Source organism: Diorhabda sublineata, chromosome 8 (assembly GCF_026230105.1).
Source record: "Diorhabda sublineata isolate icDioSubl1.1 chromosome 8, icDioSubl1.1, whole genome shotgun sequence".
NCBI lineage: Eukaryota > Metazoa > Arthropoda > Insecta > Coleoptera > Chrysomelidae > Diorhabda > Diorhabda sublineata.
In genome coordinates, this window is record NC_079481.1 from 28,944,468 (window position 1) to 28,962,240 (window position 17,773).

Consider the following 17,773-nt stretch of genomic DNA (forward strand, 5'->3'; position numbering starts at 1 on the left):
TGGGTGTCATGTACTTCTTTAAGAAGCCATAAAATTGGAAATAATAAGATCTAAAATTCATTCATACTTGGCCTTTGCCTATATGATTAAGCGTTTTGGATCTATTAAACAACTATTCTAAGTCTTAATATTGGCTGTAGAGTACATAATATAAAGTTCTCTTGGTTGTATCGATTTCTTTGAAACTGCCTTGTACTAAAATATTTAAATGAAAGGGAAGGGTGAAAAACAATTCTAAATTTTAATTATACATTTTATTAAAATCTTTATTTTCAATGTATATAAAAACGTACAAATAAAATAAATTACGTTAATCAATATTTTAAACATATTGTTATATTTAAAAAAAATGTTTCATAGAAAATTAGTTATATACCATAAAACTCTCCATTTCATGTTTTTCATTCTAAAAGTGCAAGTGTCAACTTACACAGAACTACACCAGGTGAGTTCTAATTACAGACAACACTAAACAATATTCCACAATTATTCTATGTTCGACATCCACCACTACCAATCGTAGTCAGAATTCGTATTAGGCACGCCACCTGGGTAAATTCCCGACAAACACGCCGTACAATGACCTATTTTAGTATGGGGCATTTTAGTTTTCAAATCACTTCTTACCGCCTTTATTAGACCCTCCAATGATAGATATTCCAAACTATCCGCACCTAAATACAGTTAAACGTTAAGAAATTTGACATTTTATGATTACACTGTAAAAATTTTTTTGTAAAATTACCATTTTTAAAATTACTAATCAATTTAAAATATGATACAATTTCAGTTATTTTCTTATATGATTTCTTACGATCTTTGAGTATAAATCTTATGTTTTAATGGAAAATTTCAAAAAGTTTGTGATCGGAGTTACTACGAAAACGTTAGATAGATGGCGCTGGCTGTGCCGTTTGCATTTATGCTTGTGTCTAGAACACTTATGTCGCTGATTTTAAACAACTTTAGCAAGATTTTGATTTAGAATGATAGAGATATTTTAAATAAAAACAAAACTGAAATAAATCTGAATAACTCTATACACATTTTTGGTTAAATTACAAATACATTTTTAACTGTGTAAAGAAATTAGTAAATTGAATGTACTGGGTGGGCAACTAAAAACGGACGTCTGTCATATCTCAGCAACAGGAGAAAATTAATTATAATGTGGTTCTAAGAAATTATTTTCAGCATTTTAGTAGATCCTCCACTAGAGGGCGTATTTGAAAATAGAAAAATTAAAAGAGCAAAATATTTTCCCCAATTAAGTGGCATTTTATATTCGATAATTTTTCAATAACTTCGGCGCTTTCTTCATACTACGAGTTTTGGTCTATCTCTTTAAATAAAAGGTAGGGGAGAGAGGGAACCCAAAAAAAATACTCCTGCCCTTTTCTACTCAGACGATTGTTATAAACTTGATATTGTTTGAAAGAACGCGACGACAAAAATATATGAATTGTGAGAAATATAATTAGCAACAGTAAAGCTAGAGGGCGTTGTTTCGTATATTTTAAATATTGTGATTTCTTTTGACCAATCTTTTACATCAAAATTGCGAAAACCGAATGTACCCAATGTAAGAACTTTCCGTTTAGAATAAATTTTCAATTTCCATTTGAATGAACCAGCTTTATAGACGTTTAAAGGAAAATTCTCGCAGTTTACATATTTTTTAAGATATTTCGAAACAGAAAAAAGATATCGACATGCGGTTTTTGATATTTTGATGTTAATTTAGTTTACTTGTAAAACACCTTCTTGAACTTCTATGTTTCTTTTGAAATTCGTCAGAAGAAATCGCAATACTTAAAATATACGAAACGACGCCCTCTAGCTTCCACGTTGCTCATTATATTTCTCAGAATTCATACATTTTTCATCGCTGCACTTAAGTTCCATCAATCAACATCCAGTTTATAAAAATCGGCCAAGCAGAACCGGACTTACAGGTATTTTTTCGTAACAGTGTTACCACTCTCCCCCATCCCTTATTTGAAGAGATAGATCGGAACTTGTAAAATGAAAAATGCTCAGAATTTGTTTAAGACTTTGATTATCTTATACAAAGTGCCAGTTAAGTGAACAAATTTGAAAAAAAAATAATTTTATATTTCTAAAACGCCATATAGTAGTGGATCTAAAATTCTGAAAATAATCCACGTGTTTCTCGGGACAAATTTTATTTTAATTTTTTAATTCCCGAAGCTGTAATATAATCCGTTCCTGAGGTATGACCGACGGCCGTTTTTAGTTGCCCACCCGGTACGTATTTGTTATTTTACCCACCCACTTTCCTGGCTAGTTCTTGTGGATTCAATTTGTTGGCAACAAGTTCTTCTCTAGTCGGTATGTTAATACCCATGTAACAAGGATATTTCAGAGGCGGACTAGCCACTCGTATATGTACTTCTTTAGCACCTGCGTTTTTAAGTAATTTAATGATTGGACCTATTGTGTTACCGCGCACTATCGAATCATCTATGAGTATTACTTTTTTCCCTTTTACGTTTCCGGCTAAAGCACCTGTGGAAAAATCGGCGAATTTTGTTGTTTGCTTTCAGTTAAATTGAATTTTTTCCTTACCAAATTTTTTTGCGATACTTAGTTGTCTTAAACGATTGCTCGGCTGGATAAACGACCTTCCTACGTATCTATTTTTACACAAAACCTCGGCGAACCTGATACCACTCTAAAAATCGATTTTAATAAAAATTTATGATATACACCCCATCCTTAATTGACAATTATTAATAAGATAAAACGAGAAATTATCAATACTACTAATTTGAGGTTATGTAAATATAAAATTATATTGAAAAATCAAGTAAGCATCTTTTGAATGACGTATATAATGGACCGAACCATTTGAAAAAAAAAACGTTGTATAAAAATGTCAGTAGAATTATTAGAAATTGTGGAAAAACATTTTCATGACAGATCCACGTTGCAACCAATATAAAATCGTTATAATCAAGTTTGAAAAATGATGAAATACATCGATATAAACAAATACATCGATAAAAAATAGTTAATACGTTTTCCTATTTATCAGCGACTTTTTTTGTATTGCGCATGAGCAGCCAAACTCATCATTAAGATCCTAACAACTGCGCAAACTCAATTAAAGTCCCTGTATTGGAAAGTCTAGACTAGGGATGAAACGATAGCATTAAGATATCGATACTTTTACTCGATACTGTATCTATATTTTTTCATGATGAACCAATTTCTTCTAGACTCTAGACGCGAGAGGCCGTTCACGTGATTGTTGCCCTCGAGCTAAGAAATTAATGGCGGTTCCAATAGAAGAAGCGCGCGAAACAGTAGTCTGTTCAAATGATCGAAAAATGTTATAAAAATAGAAAAAGACACAGAGTTCTCTCTCTTACACATAAGCGGTATAGCTCATTACCAGACTTTCAATTATAAAAGTGAACATAGGATCAACCACTGGATTTCTTTAGAATCAAACCTTCGAACAAATTATTACCATAGAATACCTAAAATCAGTTCGTCTCTGCCTTATAACATTGCCAATGTTTTTATAGAGGAGATGGATCGAGGACACAAATTTATTATTTCAAATTTAACCTTCGATAGAAATGTAAATATCCGTATTAAATAAATGTTTCGAAATTATTTGGTGATTTTTAATGAGATTTAATTTATCTAAATTAAATGTAAATTGAATTACGTTACATTTAAAAAAAATATGTGAACACAGAGCTCGCTTTGATCGTCATCTACTAACCTTTTTAAAAACATCCGATTTGTAGACACGCGCGTCTATGCGAATTCTAGTTATAGCATAGTTAAATGCGTCAAGTTTACTAGATAATTATTGAAGATTAAATAATCACAAAAACACAACAAAATCGTCGTTGGAAATTTTTATTGGTGGTAAGGGGAATTTTTGATGTGATATGTTTATTTGTTAGGGGTGGTCCTAATAGAGGGAAATTTTCATTTATATGGCTGGGACTAGAGTGAATTTTTTGGTGTTTTATTAATTTTGCATTGAAGTAGCTTTCGCTTACCGGGTGTGTCCAATATATAAATTGCGGTTAAAATAAAATTGAGTAGTTTAGAAAAGAAAAATGACTCCACGGACTAAAGAGTTGTTGGAATAGATTAGTAGGTGAAGTGAAAATCTTTTAGGGATGATCTCTAATTAAGGGCAAACTATGGCAAAAATTTCGGCTAAATTTATTTTTCTTATCCACCTGTTATACCTACTCAAATTATACCTATTAAATAACGATTTGTACTAAACTAATTTTTAACTCAAATTAACTGGACTATTACGCTTCCACTAATCGAGACTCATCTGATCGAATGTTTTCAGTTTTTATTATAATTATTTCAAGTGTTCTTGTCTGTAAACAACACGTAGATATTTTCAAGAACATTCACGGTAATATCAATAAAAAAACTAGAAAAAACGTACTAAAGTTACCGAAAACTATTTCATAACACTATTAGATGAATTACTTGATTTAATATGACAGATGATTTACATCGTTGCCACGTTGTAATTTTTATCCAGCTGTTTGGTATAAAATGACATTTATTTCAACTAGTAGAAACAAGAGAAGAAATTTTAAATTTAAGAAGTTATTCAATAATTTATATTAAAATAATAAGGAAAATATCCGATTATAACTTATACACTAATTTATTATAAAATGCAAATGATAAATAAGATAACGAGAAACTCTGGCATTTGCACAACAAGAAATATTGCAACAATGAAATTGACTGTCATAGGCTGCCAACCTTTTAGAATGTGATTTTCTCTGATGTACAAGCAATTAATTTAATCACAATCTAAGTATTAAGATTTTGTTAAGTCATTGTGATGTTATACAAATGTTTAAATTGTAAAATGTCATATACGAGTAAATGCTACGTAACCTAAAAATTGTATAGAATCAATTAAAAATAATAAAAATTCGTATTTGGATTAAATTTTATAGATTTGTATCGATATAAAAAAATTTAAAAATAAAATACCTGTCTCGAAAATCCGTGGGCGGCTGCGTTACCGGATTCCGGAACAGCACTAACAATATCGGCTTCTACAGGATGTTCTATAGCCAATTGCCTACCACACTGCATCCTCACTGCGTAAACCATTTGTCCTTCAAATATACTGTCGGCTCTAGATACATAAATATTAAAAAAAATTTTTTTTCACATATTTTTTTTTTAGAAAAATATACCTGGCGAAATATACGTATTCGAAAATGCAGAAAGCTTGTTGTAGTTTATCCTCCGGTCTCGTTATTATATCAATGGTACGGATACCGTGACGGGTCATCTCTATAATTTCCCCCGGGAAAACTTCGCGGACATATTGAGCGCCTATAGATAAGAATCCGCAAGACTCCGACGAAACCACCCAACCTTCAGCTTCGCGACTTTCGTCGCATTCACCGTCAAGAGCTGAAATTGTTTTTTTTTTTGGTATATTTTCTTGAAATTATATGGATATAACTGTAGGCAAAGTTCTCAATACATGGGAAGTAGGTGTAAAAAATTAAAAACTACACCGGAATACGAATTTTGACGTCATATCCATATACCTGCAGGAAATAAACCTTTTATAAAGACAGCAATAGATTGTCTATTTCTCTTGTACGCATGTCAATTATGAGTTTACGTATGAGTGCCATAATGACCGTAATCGCAATAGCTCAATTTTCTGTCTCTTTCTACAATCTCGTAGAGTTTATATAAAAATTACCTGTCTGTATAAACGTTTATTTCCTGTAGGTAAATATGCATAGATATAAATCCAACGTCAAAATTTAAGAAAAAAATTATTTGAATTTGAAAACATTTCCATAGTTTTAACTGAAATGTCAAGTAATATCAGTTTTCATAGGATACATTAAAAGTAACGACCTCTCAGCCTATCGTATCGCGCTGGGCGGGGACTAATTGGCGCCAAATATAAATTGTTACACGCCCAATTTAAATCGAATTTGAGTACTTATTTAGTACACTACCTACTAATTCACTTTTGTATATTATAATTCTGTAAAAAGAAATTATATTTCAGTCCAATTCCTTTTATACAGGATACATTAAAGTATCCAACACCAGCTTACCAGAAGGCGCTATTTATGAACTGCTTTCGAATAACTGTTCGAAAACATTCGTTTTGAACGATTAGGTTAGGTTAGGTTAAAGTTTCCAGAATTTTTGGAGATTATTTTCTACGTCTAGAAGTTCAAAATCTGCATTGAAGGAATACGACTGAAATAGAATTTCTTTTTTTACAGGTCAATAATATCTAAAAGCGAGTTTTATGCTAAATAAATACCAAAATTTAAACTTGACGCCAATTAGGCCCCGCCCAAATTTAGTGTACTAAAACTTTTCTTGATATTTCGTGGTAGTTTTTCATTTTTTTCACCCCCTCTCTTTTACTTTGCCCACAGTTTTGTATACATTTTCCCGATTATTCCCAGTTTTTCTGACTGGACTAAAGTAAATGCATTTTTCGTTACTTATACGTAACTTGATACGTAAGTTGTAGCGATGGGAATAAACAGCACTCGGTAACTTACGTTCGTTAGAAGGTAGAATTTTTCCCAAACATAACGGCCTGTTACCGTACGGATCTCTAATAGCGAAAATCTTATTCTTCAACATAATAACCAGAGAGTAACTGAGCGGCGCCAACGCCATGAAATGTTTAATCCTAGCAGGCCAATCGGGTTCACCGTTTGGTTCTCCCTCTGGCGGATTCAAACACAAAGCTTGCGTTATGAGTTCACTGTCAGAGTGCGTCGATAAACCTACGCCGTGTTCTAATACCTAAAACCACAAAGCTGAACGTACAAAAACGAAAAAAAAAACTATCGACAGTTGCCTAACCTGTCTTCTCAGACTATCGCAGTTAACTAATTCGCCGTTGTGCGCAACCGCAAGTGCTCCGTGGGCGGTATGTACCACGAAAGGTTGGCAATTAACTTCTTCTGACGCTGCCGAAGTAGAGTATCTCGTATGACCGATTCCTATACTACCTTTCAGTTTTCTGATGGCTTCATCATTGAAAATACTACTAATCATACCCATACCTTTAACTACATTGAAATATTTGGAACATCGACCTTCGCTGGTTACTATACCGGCAGATTCTTGGCCTCTGCGAAAAAGAAGAAGAAAAAATTGGTGTATAACCCTTTCTATGCTTCTATTCCGCTTCTTTAAGAGTTTTTGTTATTTTTTCAATCACAGGTAGATATAGAATATAAGTTTTGATTAGGTGAAACACTGTATTAGGTAATTAGCGCTTATATTCAGCCCTATTTATGCAAAATGATCATGGAAAATCTATCGACAAACGAGTGCGAATGTGTATACAAAGCCGTTGAGGCTTTTTTTCCTATGTACCAGGTGTCCCAATAAGAATGGTATATTTGATTTTACAAGTTTTAGTCTCTTCAAATAAGAGGTGGGGGGAATCGGGAACTTTATTATGAACTTTGAACGCAGAATTTCCGTTGTTTTCTTTGAATTTAAGCAAAATGAAAGTCACTTTCAGCGAACAACAATCTTGATCAATCCCGGTAGTTATCTCAAAACTGTTTTCCAAAACATCAGCTTTTTCTGTATCTTTGACAGAGGGTCATGAAAGAATGAACGAATAGCCTTCGTTAAAATCATTTTCCAAAGAATCTCTCAAAGTTCTGGATATATTTTCCTTTTTCTTTTGTAGGAAAAACGGTTTAAAATAATTTGTATAGCTGGAAAAAGCCTCAGCTAACGCTTCTTTGGATGATAAAGTATTTTTTTAAAATGAATGTCTAATATTTTTGTACGTTCGGTGAATGTAGCAAAATTATTGTGAATCTGAATGAAAATAGTTTCAAAATTAAATGATTAAAAGTATTTCGTGGTGAAAGCTTTGTGGGACACCCCTGTATATCGGATATTTTAATTAAGTAACATTGTCTATTAAACTGAACATTATTATAAATATTCTCGAAATTTTCCATACCAAAATGCCTTTTTACATTGACCTTCCCAACAGATAAGAATTTGAAAAATAATAACAAATCTAATTTTAAAATATCAAAATATAGATAATGGGAAATTTATGAAATAAATGCGATAAACTTTGTTGTTACCCCCAATGATGCAATTATCAAGAATATTGAAATATGTTTATGTTACTTATCATTTTTGTACGTCATAAACTTTCTTACAATGCTAAATGACACTACTAAATGGGACAATAATTTATATTTTTTCTTAAAGTTTAATAAATGATTAAACAAGAAACATCATTATATAAATAACTGATGCAATCCCGATAGAATCGGTAAACAATGGAAATTTCGTTATTATTAACAGATTCGTCCATCAATAAACAATTAGTTTCGAAATTTTTGAACGCCCCTTGTATAACGAGATAAAAAAAAGTTAAACTGATCAACAAAACTTTTTTTGTCACACGAAAACTCGAACGTACTACGAGCACCAAACAATAATGTTGAATAAGAACAAAAACAAAATCCTCACTTTAGTCTGTTGGCCGATGACAAGTTTGGATACTGGACAGTGTGTTTGAACTTGGTTGTGACGCCTTTTGTTTAAATCAATCAAAAAGTAAATGTCTAGATTCTTGTTTAGTCCAACCTAATAGGTGTTTCACGCACTTTAGAACACGTAATTTAAGTAAATGCAATCGTTATATAGTAGATTAAATTGAGTTATTTAAACAAAAACACGTAAATGAAAAGAATATATAGTTTTCACAAAAAAAAAGATGTAACTGAATATAATAATAATATTTTTTTACATCAAAACAAATAAAAATCATCCCAAACTTCATGTAACAAAACCAGTGTTATTAAATCATATAAAAAGAGTTAAGAAATTCTTCTTTTTTATATCAGTAATCATAATACAGATTTTATCTATTCTAAATCTTTTATATCAGCCATTAATTAGATAAAACGAAAGATTAATCTATAATAAAAAAAAAACTCCCATACATTAAAAATACTATATACGAGGGAAGATCGAGTATTTACGTTGAAATAGACAGTGGTATAACGGAAATTTTCGACTGATATTCACCTGTGTTGTAGGGCTACCAATCCCCAGCAAATAATTTGTGATATTTCAAGGTTAGTCGGCCATTCTCCGCATCCTATTGCTCCGAAAACTCCGCATTCGTGAGTTAAACCTGAAGTTACTCGACCCCTACCTTTTCTTTTACTAATTGCCACTGTTTCCAATTCACAAGCCAAGTCATCTTCCTCATTATTGTGGTCATATCCACAAGGTTTTCCTTCTTCTTGCACTAATAAATAATAGAGAAAAAATGAAATCACCTAGATTGAAATAGTGGGAACTAGTAATTAATCTGTTATAAGAAATATAATCACTACTTACTTTCAGATAAAATATATTTGTAATTTATTAAATATAGTTTATTAACTTTATTAACAAATTAGAAGCGTGCTTTCAGTTTTATATTTACAAGGGTCCTGCGCTATACGTTCCTCTCCCACTTCCAGGAAAGTTTTAAAACAACGTTCTACGTCATAGTACACACTACCAGTGACAACTACTTGTTGATAGTATGATTATTGATAACCAAAATTTTTGAAAGAAAAATGATTTTGTAATAATAAATAACTTGGTAACAAGAAGTTTTTTATAAATATAGTTTTATTCGAGAATAAACAAGTTACGACATTTATTTTCATAGTATTAACACGCATGCGTTGAACAATTTGTTAAACTAATAAAAGCCATAACGAGCAAGAAACGTTAGATAGTTATAAGTATTTTCGAAAATTGATTGTAAAATTAATTTAGTTGGTTAATATAATTTTTAAGAAGAACTGAACTATGGCTACATTAAAAGAAGGTAAAGTCAAATTTTGTTTAATAGTAATTATGTTATTGATGTTTTATGATGAAAAAGTTTTGAAATACGTATTATAAATATTTTTAAGCTTTTAATTATTTGCTTATATGTTTATTTTCCATATAATTCCATTATTATTGCATATTTCAAAAAATCTAGATTATAACCTAAAATTATACCAATAAATTTTTGGTAATGACTATTACTCCAGTCTACCGTATACTTAATTTTCCTTCAATGTATGTAAAAAATTCTACTTGTTTTAGTTGGTGGTTATAAACTAGGAAATTTGATTATCGAAGGTAAAACTAAACAAGTATACGATGTTCCTACAAGCCCTGGTAACTGTATTTTGGTTAGCAAAGACAGAATCACCGCAGGTGATGGGGTTAAATCACATCAATTAGTTGGAAAATCCGTTATTTCCAATAAAACCAACGCAAAGGTTTTCGAAATTTTAAACAAAATTGGTAAGCATTTTCGAAAAATTATGTATTTCATGAATTTAATTACAAAAATTTACAATTTTGTAGGTTTGAAAACAGCTTTTATAAAATCAGTAGCTGATAATGCCTTTCTGTCGAGGAAATGTGAAATGATCCCAATTGAATGGGTAACTAGGCGTTTAGCTACTGGTTCCTTCTTGCGCCGTCATCCAGGTGTAAAAGAAGGTTACCGTTTTACTCCAGTTAAACACGAAACCTTCTTCAAAGACGACGCTAATCACGATCCACAATGGTCTGAAGAACAAATCATTTCTGCAGAGTTTAAAGTTAACGGTGTTGTCATAGGTAAGTCATAGTTTCATGATTTATAGCGAAAAAAATTTATCAAACAGTTTTTTATTCACGATTCTTCATTTTAAAGGTATTTATATTCATTTCTATTAAAGTAAATTATTTGTGCTTAGAGGAAATATAGATAAAAACTATAGAAATATTTTATCAACAAGTTCAAGTTCATTAAAGTCTTACTAATTATAGTTGGCCTAAAATAATCACTACATTGTGTAATTGTTAGTAAAGTTATACTTTTGTAATAATTGCGGTTTTAAATTATTATAAACAATCAAAATACGATTTTATATAACTTGCCAGCCCAAACGATTAAAGAATATTTAGAGATTTTTAAAATCTTGATTAAAAAAAAATAAAAACTACCCAGCAATCATAAGGCCTATTATAATTTACCGTTTAGATTAGTGGTGGGAATCTATGAAAAAGAAACAAACAAAAATAATCTCACAAAAGTGCAGAGGATAGCAGCACAATGGATTACAGAAGCTATTAGAAGTTCTTAGAAGCAATCCCAAGCCTGCAACCTATACAATTGATAATAAAAGGTGTATAACCTCAAAAGGTGCTTACAACCTTCAAATGCAAAATAATTATGGACTTACAACTATCCTGTAGGAGGATAAAGGATTTATTAGTACAGGATATGGACTATACGATCATAAAAACGTACTACAACAAAAGGATAAGAATATACATTCCTACAGATGAAAAATCTTCACAGATGGCTCAATGACAAAAACAGAACAGAAGCCAGCATGGTTTTAACGGAACTGAACATTCAAAAGTAGTATAGAGATACAATATCCTTCAATTGGAAGTCTACTCAATGGGGAAAGCTGTGGTGAAATGGTGAATCAAACAGAAAGACAACAATCTACACAGACAGCCTTCAGTATCAAATGACGAGACAGTTTCCTGGATTTGAAAGGTGCAAGTAAGCCTTTTTTATTTACCTGGATACTATGATGTGGAAGAGAACTCTAAAGCAGATAGTGAGACGAGGGAAGAGGATGCCGAAGAGACAGTTAGAGTGCTGATACTGATGGAATCAGAAATAGATTACATCAAACAACTATCTGGGTTGGAAATGTCTAAAAATAAGCTAAAATGGGCAAAAGATTGTAGGGTGGTTGCTATTTCCAAATTGTGATAGACACTGGTGTACTGCTAGTGCAACTTTTTTTGTAAATAGAAAATATTAATGAAAAATTAATAGAATGCTTTGTTTATTCTTCGATAGTCACTAATTATTCAAAATTTAATTGAACAATTGACTAATATCTTCCCAATTTCTCAAAAACCATATTTTCATCTCATATATTTTTTGTCATATTTAATGATATGTATCTCATTTTAAAGAATTGACTTTATTTATATCTCTCATTATTCCGTTTAGATGATTGTTATGTTAGGTTTATTTTTTTTTAATTATTATATCTTATATTCAAAATTCACATTTTATAAATTAATTTCTTAAACTTTTTGGTAGTAAAAATGTGCTAATGAAATAACCCCTCACCTCTCGAAAATTACCAAATATGCTTTCGGATTTGGTAAGAAATGACATGAAGTCAATTATTCTAATGTCTTTCAATATATGAACCATGCTGAAGAAAAAATAAGGCCTTAATCACTCCTTTCGAGGGTTGTATCTGCAGTATATTCAGCTCTAGACATTAATAATCATTATTACATTATATATATCAACGTTTCCTAAAGTGTAGATCGCGACCCAGCACCAGCTCGCAGAAAAAATTGAAAAAAAACATTTTAAGACGTCTGCTGAGCCAAAAGATGAAGGCTTGTTATTTCTGAATGAACATTCACTATTTTAAAAAGATTTCCATTGAAGGATAGATTAAATTTTAATATGCAAGGCTTTGGTTTAAATATTTTTAAAAAATTACTGGGAACAACGACTTTGAAAAGAAAATTTTGAATCTTTCTCAATATAATATCCATTCAAATTAGAATAATAAAAATTACATCTTGAAACACTATCAGTTTCAATTCAAAAACATCTAAAAATAGTTTCAAATACCACTTTCCTCATATTCTTTTGGGCCGAAGATCTTTTTTCTGTTGACAATGAAAAGGAAGAAATCTTGGCAAACAAAAGCACTAATTATTTTTCAGAAATATTCTAAGCGAAATACAATTGTTAATACCTCTTGTCACCAGTTATATGTATGAAACTGCATTGTACTTAAAAAATAAATTTCGAAAATATTTTTATGGTGGGTCACGAAAAAATTCAAAAATACGTACCAGGGCGCGGTGAAAAAAATTTGGGAAACGTTGATGAAACTAAGACGATTTATCCACAAACATATCAATGATATAATTCTCGACCACTCTGTGTAGTATGATAAATTGCAATTTTATATTCAGGTAAACACGAGGTAGATCTTATGACAAAAACCTCAATATTAGTATTCGAAATTTTGGAAAAAGTATGGCAGACAAGAGATTGTGCTCTCATCGATATGAAAATAGAATTTGGAGTGGATGAACAAGGTATTGTATATACTTACCAATATTTTATAAGCCAGTGTATTTTTAGTTCCGCCAATTTAGATTGATTTCGGAATATCTCTCCTTTTATTGTATTAGTTGTTTTATTTATATCACGAACGCGATAAATTTATTGTGCTCTATTTAATTGATGTTTACAACACTATAACTATTCATATAGTCATTTGACGTATGTTGAAATAACATTCAATTATTTCAAATCTTGATACGGGTCACTTTATTATATCACAAATGATTTAACAAAACACTGTTTTAGATATTACTGCAAACCGGCAATTCACAGTGTCAAAACATAACTTTTCAAACACTTATTTCAACTTCCCACAACACTTGACAATTCTGATTTGAATAATATAATATAGAGGGCTCCACTAATTAATTTTTACAAATTCAATGTTAGAATCGTGATTATTTATTTACTTTTATTACATTTTTATACATAACGAAACATAATAAAACCATTACGCCATTTATATTCCTACAACTAGTCACTCTTCTTTTTCAACCTACCACGGACATATTATACATATTCCTTACAACTAATTTCAAAAATAGAGATGGGCGTAGAGTGCATTATTCCAACATTCCAAATTTAATTCAAAGATTAATTTCTAATTGTGATATTTGTTTTTGGGATGCAATTTTATTTGTAATACGATTTTTTATAATGAGCTTTTTTATAAACTTTGATAAGTAATTCTTAAAATGGTATTTTAGAACAGCTTCGTTAAACTCACCTTTGTCGTAAATCTAACCTTGGTATGTGATTTTTAGTCTACGAAATTATTTGATAGTTTTCTTTTAATATGAGACAAGGGCTTTAATTAAAATAACAAAAAGAAAAAGTGTTGTTTTCGTAACTCCCAAGAAGTGTGATATAACAAGTGAGATTCAATATATGCAATTTCTTGCAAGTTTTTTTGTTCCAAGAAAAATGTTGTATGATTAAAAATTTTCCTCTTGTAAGTTTTTTGGTGGAATTTTAGACTATCATAAAGTCTAGACACTTTCTCAACTTTTTTCCCATAAGAGATACTCTCTTCCAACCATATATTAATTAATATATTAATAATTCTTGTCTTTGTGATATACTGATTGATCAAACATGAATGAATATTTTTTAAAGTGGCATTTGACAAACTTAAAGCTTTAGGTAAAGACGAAAAGAATCAGCTTTTAACAGAATCTTGCTCATTTTCCACCGGTTTGCAATATATTGACATTCCAAACTATATTTACAGCTTACATACATTAATACCCCACGGCGGCCATTTTTAAATGGATTTTGACAATTCGTTAGAGTAATTCTTCTTTTTTAAACTTTGAAATATAATAAAATTTTACAGCTGTCAACTTGAATTTTCTATATTTTAATATAGAGGATGAAAAATTTTTTGTGGTATTTTTTCATAATTTTAACTAACGAATCCAATTGACTGCTGTTAGTTAATAAACATGTTTTTTAACTAAAGTATAATAATTTTAAATTAATGACAAGCTAACTACCAATTAAAAATATGGTGAACGTTACTTTTAGGTGTACTATTAGTGGCAGATATTATAGATTCTGATTCCTGGCGGTTGTGGCCGTCTGGTGACAAGCGTCTCATGGTAGACAAACAGGTGTACAGAAACCTAACTACGGTAACCGATAAAGATCTGGATACCGTAAAAAGGAATTTCGAATGGATAGCAAACCAATTGGATCACCTAATACCGCCAAACAACCATTTAGTGGTGATAGTCATGGGAAGTCCAGCGGATAAAGACCACTGCGATAAAATAAAAAGATATTGCGAAGAATTGGGACTGAACGTTGAAATTCGAGTGGCTTCAGCACACAAAACCACCGATTTCGCTTTGGAAATCGTCAGTTTCTATGAGGGTTTATGTATACCGATTATTTTCATAGCGGTAGCTGGTAGATCGAACGGTTTAGGTCCCGTTTTATCGGGCAATACTGATTTTCCCGTTATCAACTGCCCCCCAGGCTCGAGAGATGATTTATCGAGGGATATTTGGTCTAGTTTGAATGTTCCTTCGGGATTGGGTTGCAGTACGGTGATGTATCCAGAAACGGCTGCAATTTGCGCAGCCACGAATATTGCTTTGAGCAATTACATCGTTTGGAGTAGATTGCGGTTGAAGAGATTGGGATATTTTGAGAGCATACCTAAAGCCGATAAGATAGTGAGGAATTGATGATAAGAATCTTCGAAATTTGTATTTTTTCATTATCGTTTTGTTGTTAATAAAGTATTACTTTCCATATTGTTGTTTATCATTGGAGTAACATTTGAAAACTAATGATTTATGTCTACTATTTTAAATAGAATTAGTATCTGAATTATCATCAACTATCATCTCATTCACTTGCCTAGCAACCAACATTACGTGTAACGAATTTGTTTGCAATAAACTTCACATAAATCTAGTTTGCCAACAACCAACATAACATGGATATGACTTACTAGCAACCAGCATTACTTGGCATTGGCGTGCTGGCAACCAACATTACATAATTTTGGTTTACAGGCAACCATTATAACAAGACCATTTGCTATATGTAACATTACGCGGACTTATTAAAAACCAATATTATTAGGATATACCATGGTTGTAACCAATATTATAAATCCATTAGAAACAAAACTGTTATATAGGGTAAGTCAAACGATTGGCTAATTGTAGATTAGCCTTATTTAAAATTGGTTTACTAGCAACCAACATTACATGACGTACATGACATTCACGTAGTTTTATAGAAATAAAATAAATTTTTGCAAACATGCGATACAAATCTGAATTATTAGAAAACTATATTACTAATAACCAACATCAAATATATATTACAATATTTTAGTCTACTAGCAACCAACATAACATGATTCTCCTATAGAGATATAGATGGCAGAATAAACGTCAACATGCGCAAACGTATTTTTGCCCATTGATAAATAGTATTATGCTTCTCAGAAAGTATAGTCGGCATTTCAACTTTATTCACTGGTAATAATTAAAGTTGTGCTGATGCTTGTTATTATATTGTGTTTATTTACAAATAAGTAGTTTCAATTACTAAATCACTGTTTTAAATTTGATTAGCAAAAGAAGTCGTATTTTTTTAAAGTTGATTGAGACAAATGGTAATCATGTCTGTTGTGTTTTGGATTGTTTCAATGGGGCCAGTTTTGAAGTGGTTGTGTGAACATTCGTGTATGGTTTCCATGCATGACTGTAATCCTAATTATTATATTAACATTAACTTGTAATTAAGTAATACGGATTGTTTATTTTACAACAGTTAGTATGAACGGTACCCCGTATATGTATTTGCAGCGAGAATGGTATAGGAGGTGTTAAACCGTCGCTAATTACAATCCGATGGAGGGTTGGTTTGTAAAACCACCCCTTCGTATCCATGACGACGGCACACACAGTCTTCAGTTTTCCATTGCAATATCTGATTCATGTTTGCTGAAAGATTTTATACCAATTATTATAAAGTTTGCAGAGAGATAATGGTCCGTTTTCTTTCGAGCTCCAGAGATTTATCGTACACAGGGCGCTTTGCTATTTAGGGGTATAATCCTCGAAATAAAAATATATTTTTCTACATTTCAGAAAGAAATAGAAATAAATTGGAAACAATGTTTTTATGTTGGAAATTACGCATAAAAAATATTAAAGTAAAGCGTTTTATCATTATCATAGGATTGGGACAGTATATTACGTCGAAAACATAACCTAAAAATGCGTAAATTTTCCTGATGTATTTACCACTCGAGATTTGTTTCTTCTTACTAATTTAATGTTTTTCTACTAATTTAAACAGTTTGTAAATCACAAAACGATATATATTACTAAAATATTTTAATTATTACTATTCACCAGCAATTATTATCTAATTTATTTTATTACTCATTCGGCTGCTAAAGCCACCTTTTATATAATATCATTTTAGAATCTTTGTTTCCTGAAAATCTCTAATTTACATTTGATAAACAGGCCACAAAAACATAGTGTAAATCGGTTACAAAGATATATAGAACTTCCAAGAAATATCCAGCGCGTCCAACAAACTTTAGCCTAGATAATATATTAGAACAGGACCGGCTGATAAGTCTATATCAGCTCTTAAGCGTGTTTATAATTATTATACCAAGTTTATATTCATAGTATATGAGATGAATAATAAAAAGAAATCATAATACATGTGACAGTTCAGTTTATTACAAATGCTGCCATTTTTATAAAAATACGTCAAAAGTTAAAAAGCATTAATGTTGGTTTACAAATCACTGATTCCCTATTAGAATTTCTTTGGTATGTGTATTTTTCGCTGAATTACGTTCACACAAAAGGGTGACGAGCTTTTAATGGGAATTGACTCCGAGTATTATTCCCATTAAACAAAGGAGGCGTGTGTAGTATATTAGAGACTTCCTGGGGGACTACGGACGACTTATTTGTACCCATTTCAGAAACCTGCTATTATCGACAGACACGTGAGCGATTCAATTATTATGTAATGAGGAAT

The 17,773-nt window shown here is 31.1% G+C and overlaps 2 protein-coding genes across 3 annotated transcripts; one reads left to right on the top strand and one right to left on the bottom strand.

Annotated features, from left to right (window-relative positions):
- Nucleotides 1–232: 232 nt before the first annotated feature.
- On the bottom strand, nucleotides 233–13,247 carry LOC130448058 (amidophosphoribosyltransferase-like). Of its 2 annotated transcripts, none has more exons than XM_056785223.1 (9): nucleotides 9,421–9,553; nucleotides 9,103–9,328; nucleotides 6,892–7,162; nucleotides 6,582–6,831; nucleotides 5,229–5,451; nucleotides 5,020–5,167; nucleotides 2,590–2,695; nucleotides 2,293–2,529; nucleotides 233–674 (listed from the first exon to the last, which is right to left on the bottom strand). In XM_056785223.1, coding segments are annotated over exons 1-9 (1,626 nt in total). In that variant the 5' UTR covers nucleotides 9,422–9,553; the 3' UTR covers nucleotides 233–510. The 2 variants fall into 2 exon arrangements, with proteins under 2 accessions (XP_056641201.1, XP_056641204.1); XM_056785226.1 differs by lacking the exon at nucleotides 9,421–9,553 and adding an exon at nucleotides 13,233–13,247 and having other exon boundaries at nucleotides 236–674.
- Nucleotides 9,495–15,502, top strand: LOC130448059 (bifunctional phosphoribosylaminoimidazole carboxylase/phosphoribosylaminoimidazole succinocarboxamide synthetase). Its single transcript, XM_056785227.1, has 5 exons — nucleotides 9,495–9,901; nucleotides 10,168–10,371; nucleotides 10,435–10,692; nucleotides 13,090–13,215; nucleotides 14,771–15,502. The coding sequence occupies exons 1-5, from the start codon at nucleotides 9,883–9,885 to the stop codon at nucleotides 15,433–15,435; spliced, it is 1,272 nt and encodes a 423-aa protein (XP_056641205.1). The 5' UTR covers nucleotides 9,495–9,882; the 3' UTR covers nucleotides 15,436–15,502.
- Nucleotides 15,503–17,773: the final 2,271 nt, after the last annotated feature.